The 20,243-nt window shown below is 38.7% G+C and overlaps 1 protein-coding gene across 6 annotated transcripts in view; it reads right to left on the reverse strand.

Annotated features, from left to right (window-relative positions):
- LOC150087215 (tyrosine-protein phosphatase Lar-like) overlaps positions 1-20,243 on the reverse strand; it is a 1,652,393-nt gene that overhangs the window by 263,452 nt on the left and 1,368,698 nt on the right. For all 6 annotated transcript variants that reach the window (XM_090371077.1, XM_090371082.1, XM_090371081.1 and 3 more), the window contains one exon: positions 19,534-19,754. In XM_090371077.1, the coding sequence (XP_090227203.1) occupies positions 19,534-19,754 (221 nt within the window). The remainder of the gene's footprint in view (positions 1-19,533; positions 19,755-20,243) is intronic.

Raw genomic sequence — 20,243 nt, forward strand, 5'->3', positions numbered from 1 at the left:
AGTTCGGCCCTGGAGAGACTGTGCAAGTATATCTACTTGAACACTCATGCTAGGAGCATAGTAATTAAATATAAAACACTGACGTACTGGTTAAGTCACAAATTTGAACACAGTAAAGATATTGGAAACATCATGTCAAATCAAAAAAAAGTAGGAGTCTGCTACAGGCCAAATGACTGTGATGAGTAAATAAACAACTATATAGATAAGCAAGGGTATATAATATTCTTGCTTATCTATGTAATATTAATGTAATAATATCTATAATACCATAGATAAGCAAGATAAACAACTACATAGATAAACAAGACTTCAGTTATAGCTCGGACACAGTATGGTTTTGTTAAGGGAAAGTCGTGCCTGACCAATTTGATTGGATACTATGATGCAGTTACAAAAGAACTAGATGCAGGGAATAACTTTGATATTATATATTTGGATCTTAGAAAGGCTTTTGATATTGTTGGACATGGAAGACTGCTGCACAAATTGGAGCAGTGTGGCATTGGAGGCAAATTGCTGTCACAGATAATGGGATGGTTGAGGGGGAGAAGACAGAGAGTGGTAATCAATGGACACTGCTCATCGTGGACTAATGTTATTAGTGGAGTCCCTCAGGGTTCAGTGTTGGGTCCATTATTGTTTTCTGTGTTTATAAATGATATTGATGATGGTATATCAAGCTTAATGTCCAAGTTTGCAGACGATACAAAGGTTTGCAGGGTTGTTAACTTCACCACTGGCGCTATGTTGCTGCAACAGGATCTGGAAAGGTTGAGCAGATGGGCTGAGAGGTGACAAATGAAGTTTAACATTGACAAATGTAAAGTACTACATATGGGAAACAGCAACCCCAGAGCAACGTATCAACTCTGTGGTACTACACTGACAAGTATTCATGTATAGTTATTGGAGGCCCCCAGGGTTTCCCCTATCTCCTCCATATATTAGGCGTTCGCCAAATGCCGGCAACAGAAAAAAAAAAAAAAAAAAAAAGAGAGAGAGAGAAAGACAGAAGACAGAAGAAATGTGTCAATTAAGTGTGTGTATTGTGTTGTTACTGTTGTGTGTATGTGCCGGCGCCTGGCATTTAGCAGCGGGGAGCCGAGGCAATAAGCCCAATGCCCGACTCCCCGCTCCCATCCCTAGCCACGAGGAGGCAGCCAGGAACTACTAGATAGCGAAAAAGTAAGGGGGTACCAGAAAGTCTGATAGCCCAAGAGGGAAAGTGAGTGACTAGTTGGAAAATTTCAATTTGAATATAATCAAAAGTAAGCAAATTTGGAGAAAAAAAAAAAAAAAAAAAAACTAAAGATATAATTAGATTAAAATGAAAATAAAATAAACACAAGGTTAATGGCCATTCACTGGAACAAGCATGAATTTAGTAAGGTAAAATAAGTAAGTGTTAGGTCAATAATACAGCGTAGCTAAAATGTGCTGTTCCAATATAAGCAACAACAAAATTTGGTAAGACAAAATAAAATTCTATAATTTTAAGAGAGAAAGCTAATAGAATTACCGAAAAGTAAACAATTAAAATAACAATTTATGGAGTAAAGTTTGTTTTCAGTTTGTTAGACTGCTGAGCTTGAACAAAAACTGGACATTTTGCATCTTTATATGAATGAGAAGCATCTTTATTTTTAGACCTGCAATTAGGGCAGGAAGGAGGACTGTCAGGAGAAGGACAATTTGCAGTCTGATGTCCAGATAAGCCACAGTGACCACAGGTGAAGGCAGATTGTTTACAGAACTTAAAGGTATGCCCATATTGAAGGCATTTGAAACAACGAGTAGCAATGAAAAAGTCTTTAATAGTATGTACTGTCCATTCAAAGTAAATTCTTCCTCCAAGCTCAAGGAAGTAAGAACAAAGTCTAGGTGATACCTCCAGAATCCAATGTTTGTTGGATTTATTTCTAGCTACCATCTTAAATCGGAGTTTAATTTCCAATTTGTAATCTTCAAAGGATATAGTAGAATTTTTAAAGTTCTTATTATACAGTTCTTCAAAGAAAGAGTTTTCAGAAACATCGTTACTAATATCATATACCACTAAAGTAGGATTGAGTCTTTTAGGTGTATCCAAACGGAGGTTTAATTCTTCAATCTTAGAACTTTGTTTCAGGTCGACCAGATCAGTGGAGCTGGCAGTCTCAACTACAACTCCACAGTCACGGGTCTTCCTAATGGATTTGATTCGGACATGTTTCCAATCATCTTTAAAATTAGTAGTGACAGCAGAATGTACTTCTTCACTAGTTATCATATTCGACTTTTCATTTGGTTTAATTAAGACAATATGCTTTGGAGAGGAGCCCTTAGGAATGAGATTTTTGATCGTCTTAGGTTGAGCAGGTTTACTAGTAGCTTCAGCAAAAGTGACTTCAGAGGAAGGAGGTAAGGGCAAAGTATCACAAACTGGAGATTTTAATTTTAAGATTTCCATTTCCTTCAGGTGCAATTCAGCTTCAGCAGTTAGCTTAGTTATTTGTTCCTTCAAGTTTGAAATTTCCAGGTCTTTAGAACTTAAGACGACCTCGTGAGAGAGCGTAACATTTTCTTCCTTCAATTTAAAGTTATCCAATTCGAGAGCACAAATCTTATTTTGGGCAATAAGCTGGTTATTTAATTCTTGTAATTTATTGATTTCCACTATTTTAGAATTCATTTCACTATCATCGGAAAGGTTATCTTTGAATTTAGCATTTTCTAGCTCTAAAGAAAGGGAGTTCTTTTCCATTACAAGACGGTCAATTTCCGACTTAAGTTTCTGATTTTCCAATATTAAATTATGTTTATCTGTAGACAGGTTATGCCTAGTAGTTTTAAAGTTTGACAGTTTCGTTTTAAGAGAAACAACTTCATCACTAGGAGTATCATAAGCGGTTTTATTGTTCGCAAGTATCACTTTATATTTAGAGTCTCTTTCCGCAAGAGAACTTTCAAATGCAGACTTAACATTTTCCAATTCCAAAGTGAGACATTCATTCTTAGCTAAAAGGATCTCATTTGTAGCCTTTAAGTCAGTAATCACCGAGTTAGGGGATTGCTTAATGTCATCTGAAATCGAAGCATTAAATTCACGTAGCTTTATGTTTTCAAGTTCCTTGTCATAAATTCTAACACTGTCAACCAATCTGGTGTTAGAATCTTGGTATCTAACCAACTTTTCATAAATCTTAGCACCGTCTATAGCTATATTATAGCTAACCTTCATAGCCTCGGACCAGATATGAGTAGCCTCATTCACCAAAGTAGGTGTGATGGTATCATCTTTCTCAAATAGTTTAAGGAAGTCTTCTTCATAGGATTTCAAGGATTTCACATTACGAATAGTAGTAGTTAATTCAGTTCCAATAAATCGATAAGTTTTAGGCACAACCATAGATCTAAAAAGAAAAACAGGATCATCTTTCCTGATAATATCAACAAGTTCAACAAGAGGAGATTTTTCCTCTTCCTTAGATACCTCTGACGAAGTTGCATAGGGGACCTTAGATTGATCAGGCTCAGATACAGGTAACTTGCCTGCAGAACCAAGCTTACTACACTGACAGTGGTAGAGAATGGAAAGGACCCAGGGGGTAATTGTGCAGGCAGATATGAAATTTTCTGAGCAGTGCAGACGGGCTGCAAGAGTAGCTCATGGTGTCTTGTCCATGATATACAGGAATTTTTCTAGCAGGGATAAGGAGGTGATTATTCCCTTGTATAAGGCAATGGTCAGGTCACACCTTGAGTACTGTATACAGGTCTAGAGCCTCATTTCAAGAAGGATGTAGAGCTGCTGGAACGAGTAGAGACAAGGGTAACAAGATTAGTGAATGGAACAAAGGGCTGCTCTTACAAAGAAAGGCTTAAGTTTTGCAAATTGCAGTGTCTGGAGACTGGGCACCGGCGAGGTGATCTGATAGAGGATAAAGCTTTGAATGGTTTGAGTATGCTCAATGCCGATGGGATTCTTCCTGTTACTCAGAATAATCACCTGAGAGGGCATAAATTCAAATTGAGGAAAGACAGACGTAGGATAGATGTGTGGAAATTTGCCTTTAGCCAGTGGGTAGATGGCTGGTGGAACAGACTTCCATCCCTTGTTGTGGAAGTTGATAGCCTAAATAAATTTAAGGCTCAGCTGGACAGGTATTTCGAACAAACGGAGGGGTGAGATGCGAGTGTTTTTTTTTTTTTTTTTTTTTTTTTGGCTGATGCTGCATAAGCTTGCTTTCTTGCATCATATGCTTCTACTAATGCTAAAGGGTGGATCAATAGATCGGAATGTTTTATGATCAGGACTTAAATAGTGATCAAGAAAAAAATTGATCAGGACAGATAAATATTGTTATCTGTGGGATGGACACTCACACAGTTGTAGAAATTTTCTGGTCTTATTGGATGACTATTTTCTTATGTTGTTTTTTACTGAGAAAATATGAAGGTTTGACAGTTATGTGCAGCTGTAATAGTTTCTTTGCCTTTTGATATGATATACTTTTGTACAAGTGTATTTTTCTCTAGCTTCCACTGATTACTGGAATATTTTTTCAATATATTTGCTCTAGAGCAGACCTGGGCAAACTTTTTGGCTGAAGGGCCACATTAGGAATTCAAAAAGAAGGCGGGCCTCACATAAAATACTATTTTTAGATATATATTATTTGTTATCATGAAGAAGAAATATAACATAAAAAACATATATATTCTCTAACAACCAAGAATTTAATGAGATGAATGGAACTGTTTTAGATCTTTTAACATTTTTTTAAATTTCGGGTGTTAATTTTGTAGATGAGATTCTTAAAACTGCTTGTAAATGTTCATCGGTGATGCTTGATCGTAAAGAATTTTTATTTAGATTCATGATGGAAAATGTTTGCTCACATATGTAGGTTGATCCAAAAATAACAAAATCTTTAAGTTCGTCAAATTGGTCCGAATTAAGAGTATTGTAAAATTTACAGATTTCCTCATGACTGTGCATTTCCCTTAAATCGGTATCACACTGGAGATTTATAATCTGAAGTTGTGGTTCACTTGGTGCACTATTAATTTCTATTGAAAATGAGTTGCGCACTATTGCCAAACTTGTCTCAATTTTTCGGAAGTCGCCAAATCTTCGTGAAAAGTCGTCATTCAAAGCGTTGATAATTTCACAATATTTTTCAAATTTACTTTCTGGAATCTTCAGCAACTTCATGGTTGGAAAGTGGGCTACCTTGTTAATCAATAAATGTCGAAGGAACAACTGGAGTTTTAATTTAAATCCATTCAAACTTTTTACCATATCATGGGCATATAAATTTTTTCCTTGTAACACGGTGTTGAAAGTATTTAAGTGTGTCACGATGTTCAGGGTAAATGCAAATTCACAAATCCAGTTATTATCAGTTAATTCGGGAAAGTCCATAATATTTTTCAGTTTTAAAAATAGAATGATATCAGCTTAAAATCCCATACTTGCCGAAGAACTTTTTCTAAGCTAAGCCATTGAATTTGGCTATGATAAGGAATATCTGTGTACTCGGATTCAATATCTTGAAGAAAATTAACGAATTGTCTGTGTTTCAGGCCCTCGATCGTATTAAATTTGCTAGTTAATTTTACTAGTAAATAAACTTTTACTAGATTTACTAGAATTACGAAATTTTACTAGTAAATTTACTAGATAATTTACTAATACAAGATGTGACATGTTCAACTTTTAACACATTTTTACATAATACTTGTTGATGTATAATACAATGAAATGTAATTAAATTATAATCAGGATAATTTCCACAAATTTTATTCTGAATTTTCTTTAATGCTCCAACATTTTTACCTGTCAAACTTGGTGCTCCGTCAGTTGTTACACTTACCATTTTGTTCCATTGTAAATTATATCTTGTTAAGCATTTTTCAACTTTTTCAAATATATCAGCTCCCGTTGTTTGGTTTTTAAGAGATTCCATTGAAAGAAGCTCTTCAATAATTTCGAAATTAGAGGTACATCCATGCATGAAAATTAATAACTGCGCAGTATTCTTTTGGTTGTTACTTTCGTCGAGAGCTATCGAGTACCATGTTATGGATTATAATACTGATAATAATTGCTCGTTCAAATTTTTATCGATATATTCAATTCTTCTTACTACGGTTCGCTGAGATAAACTTATATTCTCAAATTTGTGTTTAATGTCAGGACATATAATTCCACAAGCTTCAGTCATACATTCTTTAATATAGTCTCCATCAGAAAAACGCTTGTTGCTTTTTGTAATTATATGAGAAATAACAAAACTTGCCTCTACAGTAGCTTCTTTTACCTTAGTTTGCCGCGTAAACACATTTTGTTGTCTATAGATAAATTCTGAATCAATCCATCAGCAGTTTTCTTTCTCGCTTCCGGAGTTAAATTGGCACCATATTCGAAATGTTTAGTAGTGAAATGTCTTTTGATATTGTATTCTTTCAACACTGAGACACTCTCCCGGCAGATGAGACAAACAGTCTCGTTATTTATGTTAGCAAAAAAATATTTTGTGTTCACTCTTCATTGAAGACTCGATGCTCTTGTTGAATTTTTCGTTTATTATTCATTTTTAAAAGGGCGTAAATATTATTTTTATCGCTACTGGCACCAAGATAATAACCAAAGATAATGAAAAAAAAACTAACTGCGGGATGACAGTCAGAGAAAACAGATTGGAACTGCGGCCGGTCAGCAGTCCTATCCTATAACTCCACGACCGCAGCAAAGCTATTGTCATCATCACAGGTTGTCTGTTACCGTAGTTTCGCGCGGTTAGTTTATAATCGCAAATTATACCATTATAAAAGCACGCGTTGGCTTGCTCCGGTTCGCGCACAATTTCAAATTCTCTCTCAATTTGAACAATACAGAGATGATAAAACAATTTACAAGTCGACAAATTCTATAATGTATTACATATAAAAATTTATTTTTCAAAAAGGCGTCGCAAAAGGCATAAAATAAGTAAACTTTTTTTCGAAAATACAATTAAAGCTCGCAGGCCGCACAAAAATGTGCGGTGGGCTGCATGTGGCCCGTGGGCCATAATTTGCCTGGGCCTGCTCTAGAAGAGTATGCCTCATTCTTACCTTTACAGTTAGGCCAATGCAGTTTTGCTACTAAACATGCTTTGCTGTTATATTTTTTGTTTGATTATGCACACACACACACACACACACACACACACACACACACACACACACACACACACACACACACACACACACACACACACACACACACACACACACACACACCCCTACTCCTCAACAGGCTGCCTGTACTTCTAGCACACAATTCAATGGGTTTGGGATATATGGGTTGGTCACTTGCACACTAGCAAGGCTTTCGTGGATCTATTGGATGATTGTTTTCTACAGCAGCAATGGCACTAATGACAATAAGTCTAGGAGATCTGCAGATTTACTTAACACATACAGGTCAATCTTAAAAAAAAAGTAGTGAGTAAGGTTAAATTTGAAAGTGTCTGCAATCTTACCCAGACACAATAGAAGGGAGTATATGTTGAGAGCCTAGTCAATCAACTTGGTCCTGGAGAGATTGTGCAAGGCTCATGGGGTAGAATTTTTTCAGCATGGTCTGTACTTGTTAACAGGAGAGACTGTTTCTACAGGGATGGGATACACTTAAATAGAAAGGGTGCAAGAATATTTGCTGATGCTATCGGGGCAATGTTAGGTGGGTCAGAAAACTGCTAGTTTGGGGGGATTCACAGACTAATAGATTAACAGTAGCCGCAGTCAGAAGTGGAAGTGATTCCTGCACTGCTTCTATTGAAATGAGCAGCAACCCGGAAAGCAAGTTGCTGGGGATTTCAAAGGCTGCTGGGAGATATCATGGAACAGATAAATACATGGGTTGTGTTAGGGTAACTAAGAGTAAAAATAAGTGCATGTATACTTGCATGTACATCAATGCTGGGAGTATAGAAAATAAATTTGATAAATTGGAAGTGCTGGTTAGGACATCAAAGGCGGATACTGATGGGATATCAGAGAGGTGGTGTCACACAGATATAACGAATGCAGAAATAGAATTTGGGGAGTACAATGTGTACAGAAAAGATTGAAGGGAGAGGAAGAGAGGAGGGGTTATGCTGTTAGATAATAAAAACACATAATCCAAGGAATTGCATCCAGTTGACAAAGATGGACAGTGCAATGATGAGTAAGTTTGGTGTGACATAATCACTGTGAAAGCAAAAATGAGGGTAGGAGTTTGTTATACGCTTAATAACTCTGATGAATACAATGAACAATTATACAGAGAAACAGAGTGGGCCGGCAAATCAGAGTGCCTTATAACGGGATATTTTATCTTCCCAGATATTCTCTGGAATTTGTGCGTTGGTCACTCCCACATTACAAGGTGTTTGTGGAGTTAGTGGAAGACTATTTTCTACAGCAGCATGTTAGAGAGGCAACCCGAGGGAGTAAAACCCTTGACATGATCTCAGTTCTAATCTCAATGATGTCCATTTCCACTTACAGTCTGCTAAACCTCATGTACTTTTTCTGACAGAATCTCAGTTATCGGTTGATTCAACTACTGCTCATCTCAGTTGCCCAAATTATTCACTGTATGATTCCTTTTGCCTCAAAGGTGGTACTTGTGCATATGTCCATTACAATATTTCCTGTCAGAGACTTGGTAATTTAGAATTTCCACTTTTTGATTTTCTCTGGCTTAAAATCTCTCTACCTCATTCTGTCAAATTCATCTGTTGTCTCTACCATTCTCCCAACTCTTTGATATCATATATTTGGATCTTAGAAAAGCCTTTGATACTGTTGCACATGGAAGACTGCTGCACAAATTGGAGCAGTATGGCATTGGAGGCAAATTGCTACTATGGATAAAGGGATGGTTGAGTGGGAGAAGACAGAGAGTGGTAATCAACGGACACTGTTCTTTGTGTACTAATGTTATTAGTGGAGTCCTTCAGGGTTCAGTGTTGGGTCCATTGTTGTTTTCTTTATTTATAAATGATATTGATGATGGTATATCAGGCTTAATGTCCAAGTGTGCAGACGACACGAAGGTTGCTAGGGTTGTTAATGACAGTACACTGCTGCAACAAGATCTAGAAAAGTTGAGCAGATGGGCTGAGAGGTGGCAAATGAAGTTTAACATTGACAAATGTAAAGTACTACATATGGGAAGTAGTAAACCCAGAGTAACGTATCAACTCTGTGGCGCCACACCGACAGCGGTAAAGAATGATAAGGACCTGGGGGTAATTTGTAGGCAGATATGAAGTTTTCTGAGCAGTGCAGACGGTCTGCAAGAGTAGCTCATGGTGTCTTGTCAATAATATACGAGAATTTTTCTAGCAGGGATAAGGAGGTGATTATTTCCTTGTACAAGGCAATGGTCAGACCACACCTTGAGTACTGTATATAGGTCTGGAGGCCTCATTTTAAGAAGGATGTAGAGCTGTTGGAACGAGTACAGAGAAGGGCAACAAGATTAGTGAATGGAACAAAGGGTTGCTCTTACGAAAAAAGGCTTAAGGTTTGCAAATTACAGTGGCTGGAGACTAGGCACGTGCGAGGTGATCTGATTGAGGTGTATAAAGCCTTGAATGGTGTGATGCTGATGGGATTCTTCCTTTTGCTCAGAATAATCGCCTGAGAGGGCATAAATTCAAATTGAGAAAAGACAGTTGTACGATAGATGTGCAGAAGTTTGCCTTTTGCCAGCGGGAGGTTGATTGCTGGAACAAACTTCCATCTGTCATTGTAGAAGTTGATAGCTTAAATAGATTCAAGGCAGAAATTGACAAACATTTGGAGCGAGTGGATGGGTGAAATAAGGGTTTTTTTTTTTTTTTTTGGCTGATGCTATATAAGCTTGTTTTCTTGCATCATGTGCCTTTCCTAATGCAAACTCCACTAATCACTTGGAAATCTGACTTCCTCTCTTAGAAAACTTGACTTTCTTCAGTCCAACCTTCCTAACAGTGAAGTAATTTTTCTTGGTGATTTTAATGTTCGTAACTCCAGCTGGCTTCCATTTTCTAGTCACACAGACCCAGCTGGTCAAGAAGCTGAGGCTTTTGCAATTGCTAATGAACTCGCACAGATTATTCATTTATGTACCAGAATACTTGACAATCCTAACCATACAACACGCTTGATCTTTTTCTCACAAACATCCTTCTAAGTACATGGTCAAAGTGAGTGGTCCTTTATGCACCTCAGATCATAATATGGTGACTGTCTCTTGACTATTCCCAACCCTGAGTTGTTTGGCATTACAAGAATGCAAAATGGGATGACCTGCGGAATTTCTTTTCTTCTTTTCCTTGTTCGGTTTACTGTTTCAAAACGTCTGATGTCAAAGTTTGGTCAGATCGTGTCAGTGAAATTATTCTTGTAGGAATGGAATCCTTTATTCCACACTCCACTTTCAAATCTCGTCCTTTATCTAAACCTTGGTTTTCCAATAAATGTGTTAAGGCTGTTCAAGAGAAGAATGTTGCGTATCGTAATTGGATTGTTTCCAATTCTTCAGTTTCATTTTCTGCCTACATCAAAGCTCGCAACAATTGTAAAGCAAATATTAATCAGCCCAAACTAGATTTCGAACATGCTAAGAGTAAAAAACTTACTTCTGCCCTAATGGTAGCCGAGCATTCTGGTCTCTTGCGAAAGCTATTGGCCGCAACTTTTGCCCATCTCTGCTCCCACCTCTTTCAAAACCAGATGGCTCTGATATCACTTCAGCCTACCTGCTAGCATCCTATTTTTCTTCCAACTCATGTATTAATTATCTTTGTTGTTGTTGTTGTTATTTGGTTTTTAGGAGCATTAGCAACTAAGGCCATATTGCTCCGGGGATATGCGGTGGTCATTCTCTGACCTATCCGCATCCTCCGTATCTGGTGGTCATGGGCTCGAACCCCGGTCCATTCAAGAAGCGTGTGCTATGCACTGCCACTCCTGCCCACCTGGCTATGGAAGTGCCAATTATCTTGGTAAAACACCTTCCACACCCAACACGCTCCATTTAATGCCTTCTGTGGTCTTCTGTCAAAAGGATGTCAGAAGGAAGTTGACAAATCCTGTTGCTATGAAAGCTCCAGGTCCTGATGGTATTTCTCCACTTATTCTTAAAACCTGTGCTCCTGAACTTACTTCTGTTCTTTTTCGCCTTTTTTCACTTTCTTATTCCAAAGGTGTTTTTCCTTCTGCTTGGAAATTTGCTCATATCCAGCCAGTTCCTAAAAATGGTGACAAATCACGCCCATCCAATTATTGTCCCATTGCAATTACTTCTACTGTTTCTAAAGTAATGGAGAAATCAATTAACTGCCAACACTTAAACTATCTAGAAACCTAGATAGTTTAAATGTTGATCAATGATTGCCAGTATCGATTCCATCAGTGTCGATCCACTGGTAATATTCTGGCTTATTGTTGCCCATTTATGGTCAAATTCAATGGAATGTTCGCCGACCGGGCTAGCCGAGTGGGTAAAGTACCTGCCTGGCAACCCAAAGGTCGCGGGTTCGATTCCCGCCTCGGGCTTGGATCAGAGTACTGCAAAAACCTTGGGAGGTGCAATATGGCCACAGAAGCCGATGCGCCAACAACTACCAAAAAAAAAAAAAAAAAAACATGGAATGTTCGGTGAAAAACAAACAGTTGCTCTAGACATCTCAAAGGCTTTTTTCGATCATGTTTGGCATAAAAGTCTTGTAAACAAGCTTCCGTCTTATGGTTTGCCAACTGTTTTTTGTAATTGGTTATGCAGTTTTCTCTCTGACTGCTCATTGACGGTGACGGTAGATGGCTCTCTGTCTTCTAACTTTTCCACAAATGCTGGTGTGCCCCAAGGTTCAGTTCTTGCCACCCAGTCTTTTCCTCTTGTATATTAATTACCTTCTTCCATTAAGCAAAAATCCTATCCATAGTTTTACTGATGATAGCACATTGCATTCCACTTTCCAGTTTGAGAAACCTCACCCTGCTCAATCAGCTTCAACTTCTCGAATATCCGCTACAATTCCTTAAATGCCGATCTCCAGGTAATTCACCAGTGGGGCAAAGGCTGACGGGGCTAGCTGGATGGGTAAAGTGCCTGCCTGGCAACCGAAAGGTTGCGGGTTTGAAACCCGTCTCACGCTTGAATTAGAGCAGAAAATGCAAAAAAACCTTGGGAAATGCAATATGGCCACAGAAGCCGATACACCAACTACTAACAAAAAAAAAAAAAAAAAAAGTGGGACAAAGACAACTTAGTTGATTTCAATCCTTCTAAAACTCAGTCCTGTGTTATATCTTGCAAAAAGGATTCTTCGGCTTTTATACTTATCTTTGGTGACATTCTGATTTCTAGGCAAGATGATCTATCACTTTTGGGGATTAACCTGACTTCCAATCTCTCTTGGCACAAGCATATTACAAATATTGCTTCCTCTGCATCTAAAAACTTGGTTTTCTCTTTCACTCTTGGCGTTACTTTTCTTCCAAATAGTTATTCACGATGTACAAATCTGCACTACCATGGAATATTGTTCCCACAGTTGGGAAGGTGCCCCCAAAACCTCTATTAGGCATCTAGATTCCATTCAGAAGAGGCAATTAGGTTAATTAATGACTCATCTCTAACAGAGATAAGTCATTAATGTCATTAGCATTAGCATTAGTAGAGGCATTTGATGCAAGAAAGCAAGCTTATGCAGCATCAGCCAAAAAAAAAAAAAAAACCCACTTCCACTTCACCCCTCTGTTCGTTCAAAACACCTGTCCAGCTGAGCCTTAAACTTATTTAGGCTATCAACCTCCACCACAAGGGATGGAAGTCTGTTCCACCAACCAACCACCCGCTGGCTAAAGGCAAATTTCTGCACGTCTATCCTACATCTGTCTTTCCTCAATTTGAATTTATGCCCCCTCAGGTGATTTTTCTGAGCTAGAGGAAGAATCCCATCAGCATTGAGCATGCTTAAACCATTCAAGGCTTTATACACCTCTATCAGATCACCTCGCTGGTGCCTAGTCTCCAGACACTGTAATTTGCAAAATTTAAGCCTTTCTTCGTATGAGCACCCCTTTGTTCCATTCACTAATCTTGTTGCCCTTCTCTGTACTCGTTCCAGCAGCTCTACATCCTTCTTGAAATGAGGCCTCCAGACCTGTATACAGTACTCTAGGTGTGGCCTGACCATCGCCTTATACAATGGAATAATCACCTCCTTATCCCTGCTGGAAAAATTCCTGTATATCATTGACAATACTCCATGAGCTACTCTTGCAGCCCGTCTGCACTGCTCAGAGAACTTCATATCTGCCTGCACAACCACCCCCAAGTCCCTTTCATTCTCTATCATTATCAGTGTTGTACCACAGAGTTGATACGTTGCTCTGGGGTTGCTGTTTCCCATGTGTAGTACTTTACATTTGTCAATGTTAAACTTCATTTGCCACCTCTCAGCCCATCTGCTCAACCTTTCCAGATCCTGTTGCAGCAGCATAGTGTCAGTAGTTTCCTTGACAACCCTGCCAACCTTTGTATCGTCTGCAAACTTGGACATTAAGCCCGATATACCATCATCAATATCATTTATAAATACAGAAAACAATAATGGACCCAACACTGAGCCCTGAGGGACTCCACTAATAACATCAGTCCACGATGAGCAGTGTCCATTGATTACCACTCTCTGTCTTCTCCCCCTCAACCACCCCTTTATCCATAGCAGCAATTTGCCCCCAATGTCACACTGCTCCAATTTGTGTAGCAGTCTTCCATGTGCAACAGTATCAAAAGCCTTTGTAAGATCCAAGTATATAATATCAAAGTTATTCCCTGCATCCAGTTCTTTTGTGACTGCATCATAGTATCCAATCAAGTTGGTCAGGCAAGACTTCCCCTTAACAAAACCATGCTGTGTCTGAGCTATAACTGAAGTCTTGTCTAAATGATCCTGCAGTGCTTCTTTAACCAGTGCCTCCCTTAATTTTCCTGGAACAGAAGTTAAGCTCACAGGTCTATAATTACTTGTGTCAGCCTTTGATCCTCCTTTGTGAATTTGGGTCACATTTGCACATTTCCAGTCTATGGGTACCTCCCCTGGGTCCAAGGAAGCTCTCATAATTATGGCTAAGGGTTTGCTTACTTCCTTTGCTGCCTCCTTTAATATAACTGGATAGATCCCATCCACCCTGGGTGCCTTTCTTGTGTTTATCTTCAACAGTTTCTCCTCCACTTTACTCCCAGTTATTTCAAGATTCTGTAGCTTACTGCTAGAGTTGAATACACCTCTGGCATTCCCCTCGCTGAATAACTCCTCATGTGTGAATGTCGATGCAAAATATTCATTTAGTTTGTTAGCTACCTGAGCAGGATCATCAACACTTGACCCATCAATATCAAGTGGACCAATCTGATTCATCCCCTTCCTTCTAGAGTTTACATAAGTAAAGAACTCTTTGCTGTTTTTCTTTGCATCCCTTGCCAAGGATTTCTCGTAATCTGCCTTCGCCTGCCTAACCTCCTTTGTAACTTGGTTGCATATCAACTTGTATCTATCATAGGCTTCTGTGTCATGTGTTAATTTGTATGTAACCCATGCATTTTTCTTCTCTGCCATATGCCTCATTAGTTCATCTGACATCCATTTTGGCCTAAACCTTGAACAATATTTCTTAGTTGGTATGTAAAGCCTAGTAGCTTCCAAGATAAGTTCTTTGAATGCTTCCCATTTTGAATTTGCTGTTGGTAACATCATCAGTTGGTCCCACTGTATAGAATTTAAATACTGTCTCAGTCCATCGTAGTCGCCTTTACGGAAGCAATAACCCTTCCCTTTACCCCTAATGGTAGTTACCTCTTTGAGTAAATCCCACTTCAGCACATTGTGATCACTGCCACCTAGTGGTTCATTTATCTGCAGATCCTTAATGCATGAAGAATCACTGCTGATAATCAAATCAAGAGTATTACTCCCTCTAGTTGCCTCCCGAACATGCTGATGTAGAAAACAATCATCCAATAAATCCACAAAAGCCCTGCTAGTGTGTGAGTAACCAGCCCCCAAAATCCAGTCAATATCTGGGAAATTAAAATCTCCCATTATTATGAGACACTCTGATTTACTGGCCCACTCTATTTCCTTGTACAGTTCCTTATTATACTCATCAGAGTCATTAGGCCTATAGCACACTCCTACTCTCAATTTTGATCTCCCAATGTTTATGTCACACCAAACTGACTCCACACTGCACTGTCCAGCGATGTCGACTGGCTTCACTTCCTTGGTTTTTATGTGTTTCTTAAATAATAGCATAACACCACCCCCCTTCCTATCCTGTCTATCCATTCTGTAGACGTTGTACTCCCCAAATTGCAGTTCTGCATCCCTTATATCTGTGTGACACCACGTCTCTGATATCCCAACAATATCTGCCTTCGATGTTTTGAGCAATACCTCAAATTCATCAAATTTATTTACTAAACTCCTAGCATTGGTGTACACGCAAGTAAACCTGCACCTGTTTCTATTCTTAGCTACCCTAACACAACCCATGTGTTTACTTGTACCGCAATGGCTCCCAGCAGTCTCTGAAATACCATGCATCTTGCTTTTCAGGCTTCTGCTAATTCTAATAGAAGCAGTGCAAGAATCTCTTTCACCTCTGCCAGTGGCTACTGTCAATCTATTGGTCTTTGTCTCCCCCCAAGCTAGCAGTTTTCCGACCCACCTAACACTGCCTCGATAGCATCAGCAAATATTCTTGCACCCTTTCTATTTAAGTGTATCCCATCCCTGTAGAAGCAATCTCTCCTGTTAACAAGTACAGTCCAGGCTGAAAAAAATTCTACCCCTTGAGCCTTGCACAATCTTTCCAGGGCCAAATTGATCGACAAGGCTCTCATCATATACTCCCTCCTATCGTGTCTGGGCAGAATTGCAGACACTTTCAAATTCAACCCTAATTCTCGGCTTTTGTTCAACAGTGCCCTGTACTTGTAAAGTAATTCTGCCGGTCTCCTACTCTTAATATTATTAGTGCCAACGTGTACAACTATATCACCTTTTGTGCCCTTAAAAGATGATATTCGCTCTACAACGTCATCAACCTTTGCCCCTGGCAGACATACCCTGGTCCTGTTCCACCTATCTTTTTTACAAAGCATGTACCCCGTTTCCCTGACAATAGAGTCACCAACAACTACTAGTTCCTTCGGGACCAGCGCATTCTGCCTTGGGGGTTGTCTCTGTGTTACGCGATGCCCAAGTGCAAGCTCTGGCGTTGATGTGGGCAGCTGAGAGCTTGATGGGCCCCCTCAATTTAGTTTCTTCGAGGGCATCCACCCTGTCCTTCAAGCTCTCATATAGGCCCATAAGAACGCCGAGTTGTTGCCTGATATCGATACACTCCTTGCATCGCGCAAACACAAAGACCCTTGGCAGTATCATGTCCCGTACCCGATTGCTCTGCAAACATCAAGCAAACAGTGCATTTTATAAGGCTGTGAGTCAGAGGACAACTGCCCCCCTGAGTTCTGCTCTGAGCCACAGCACTTCCATTAGCTTGAGCCTTTTGCTTTGCTGCTCTGGTCTGAGTCATGATTCTATTAATTTATTAATTATATTACGTTTGTAATCTAAGTCGTTATATGTATTTATTTAAACGCACAATTTAACTGCTAACGAAGTTCAACTAACGCTATCTAGTACGGTATATAACCTACGGTATATCTAGTACGGTATCATAATGGCGGGAAAGTTACTAACGGTAGCGGTAGTTACGAACACGTGGAAACCCTTACCGATACATTTACAAGGCCGAGTAAAGAATAAATACACCAAATTAATCAAAAAATCACAAAGTAATCTTATACTACTAAATTTAAATCAAAAGTTTTAGAAAAACAATAATTTCAAATCAATAAATAAGAAAAATCCACTTAGCGGCTTGGAACACGACCGTCACTAGTAACCTCGTCATCTTAATTAATGTCATAAGTCAAGGATGCTCTCAATTATGAGAGCATCCTTGGACTCAGGGGAAGTCCCCACGGACTGGAGATGTGCAAATGTATCCCCAATTCACAAAGGGGAGAACAAAGGGTGACACAAGTAACTACAGACCTGTTAGTTTAACTTGTGTTCCGGGGAAAATAATGGAATCGCTGGTTAAAGAAGCACTGCACGATCATCTAGACAAGACTGCAGTAATAGTTAAGACAGAGCATGGGTTTGTTAAAGGGAAGTCTTGTCTGACCAATTTGATTGGATACTATAATGTGGTCACAAAGGAACTGAATGCCAAAAATAATTTTGAAGTCATATACTTGGATTTCAGGAAAGCTTTTGATACTGTTGCACATGACAGAGTGATGTAGAAATTGGAGAGGTATGGCATTAAGGGTAAGTTGCTACTATGGATAAAGGGATGGTTGAGTGTGAGGATAACAGAGAGTGGTAATCAATGGACACTGGTTTTCGTGGACAAATGTGATTAGTGGAGTTCACCAGGGTTCGGTTTTGGGCCCATTGTTGTTTTGTTTATTTATCAATGATATTGATGAAGGTATATCAGGCTTAATGTCGAACTTAGCAGATGATACAAAGGTTGGCAGGGTTGTTAACAACAGTAAAGACAGTATGCTACTCCAACTGGATCTAGATAAGTTGGGAAAATGGGCTGAGAAGTGCCAACTGAAGTTTAACATTGACAAGTGCAAAGTACTTGCATATGGGTAGCAATAACCGAAGAGAAACATACCAACTGTGTTGTACTACACTTAAGGTGGGAGAAAATGAAAAGACCTGAGAGTAATTGTACAGTCAGATATGAAGTTTTCCGAGCAATGCAGACAGGCTGCCAGGGCAGGTCATGGGGTTTTGTCAATGATATATAGGAATTTTGCTAGCAGGGAGAGGGAGGTGATTATCCCATTATACAAGGCAGTGGTTGGGCCACACCTAAAGTACTGTGTACAGGTCTGGAGGCCTCATTTTAGGAAGGATGTAGAGTTGCTAGATCGAGTACAAAGAAGGGCAAAAAGATTGGTGAGGGGAACAATGGGGTGCTCTCACCAAGAAAGGCTTAAATTCTGCCAACTGCAGAACCTGGAGAGTAGGCACCTGTGAGGTGATCGCAGGAATTGAGGAAAGATAGTTGTAGAATATATGTGCGGAAATTTTCCTTTAGTCAGCTGGTAGTTGATTAGTGGACCAGGCTTCCATCTTTTGTTGTGGAAGCTAATAGCCTAAATAAATTTAAGGCTGAGCTGGACAGGCATTTGGAATGAATGGAGGGGTGAAATGGGAGGGTGTTTTTTTTTGGTTGAAGCTGCATTGGCTTGCTTTCTTGCATCGTATACCTCTAGTAATGCTAATATCAACAAGAGGATATAAATTGAAAAAGGATGGCCACAGAATAGATGTGTGAAAATTTGCTTCCAGCCAGAGAATAACTGATTTTTGGAACAAACTACCCTATCATCGGGCAGTGTGAAGGGTAATTTGAATAAAATAGGAAGAATTAGACATATAATTAGGTGAGGGACAGATTAGACATATAATTAGAGGTAAGGGATAAGAAACAAAAGTAATGATGAAAAAGTATGCCACAGAAAGGGATATAATGATTGAAGGAGCAGCAATTTAAAAGGTGGAATCATACTTATCTGGGACAAGTTATTAGCTTTAATAATGATAAATGGCTGGAAGTCAAGAGAAGAATAAATTTTGGATGGATAGCATTCAGGAAATATACTCACATACTGAGGAGCAATATCCCAGGTTGTCTGAAACGTAAAATAATGTACCAATGTGTACTCCTCACCATGACTTATGGATGTGAAACTTGGGCACTCACCAAAAGAATGGAAGAGAAGCTGAGAACTACATAGCGAAGAATGGAACGAATTATATTGGGAATCAGACTCTTAGATAAGAAGAGGAACACATGGATTAAGCAGCAAACTCAAGCAAAAGACATTCTTAACTAAAAAACTAAAATGGTCTTGGGCAGAACGCAGACATCGCTCGAAGACATGACGACAGATGGACTAAGAAAATAACAGAATGGTACCCAAGAGGAGCTAGAAGAAAACCTGGAAGACAAAGGTGGAGATGGATAGATGAAATTCGTGAGTTTGTGGGTAGTAAATGGATGGCCATTGCACGGAACTGGAAAGTTGCTGGAGAGGCCTTCATCTTGCAGTGGATTAAAAATGGCTGATGATGATGATGATGAAGGGACAGATGAAGTGGATATTTTTTATTTAGGCTGGTGTGGTACAAGCTTGTTTTCTTTCATCATTTGCTACTACTATTAATAATAAAATATATTTTTTCTAACCATCTGAGCTGGAGAAGAAAATGTCTGCCTCAAGTTTTTAAGGGATTCTAAAACTTTCATGGATGTTTTATTACAAATTAACAATTTGTCAGTTTCTAACTGTTATATATAATTAAAAAAAAAAAAAAAAAACTGCTCAAGGCAAAAGAATATATCTGACCATTAACTTACCTTCTAATCAATAAAAACACAATCACACACAAGGTGATAAGAATAAGAGCAATAATGGGTCCAACTATCCAAACGATATCAGCTTCATCGGCAGTGTTTTCTATATGTGAAACATCTGGTCTATCTGTTTTATCTTTCAAACTTGGGTCTACAGGAAGTCCTGAAATGGCTGTCATCTCTAAGCTGAGACTATCTGAGAAAGGACTACTTGTATAAAGACTCTGTTATATGAGAGAGAGAGAGAGAGAGAGAGAGAGAGAGAGAGAGAGAGAGAGAGAGAGAGAAAAAGAATGATAGATTTGATTTCATATAAGTTGAGACAAATTTTGTAAAAAAAAAAAAATATATATATATATATATATATATATCTCAAGTATATAAAATGCATAAATGCATAGTTAATTAATAGCTCAATTATAATAAATATATCAAATTTAATATATATATATATTAATCATCATTTGGACACAGTTATGCTGGACGATGACTACAGAAATGGATAGCTCGTTAATTATGGTTGATACATTGAAAGGATTAGCCCTCAAAAAAGTCCCTTTCAATGTATCTAATTGCCTATAATTAACATTTTAATTTTAATGTTATTGATATGTAAGGTTTTCCTTACTTTATTTGGCATATATATATTTTTTTTTTCCAGGTTGCGTTGGGCTCTTGCATAAGGCATTGGGTTGCTTGAGAAGCTACAACTT

The sequence above is a fragment of the Mastigoproctus giganteus genome, chromosome 4 (assembly GCF_048544385.1).
Source record: "Mastigoproctus giganteus isolate SK-2022 chromosome 4, ASM4854438v1, whole genome shotgun sequence".
Lineage (NCBI taxonomy): Eukaryota > Metazoa > Arthropoda > Arachnida > Uropygi > Thelyphonidae > Mastigoproctus > Mastigoproctus giganteus.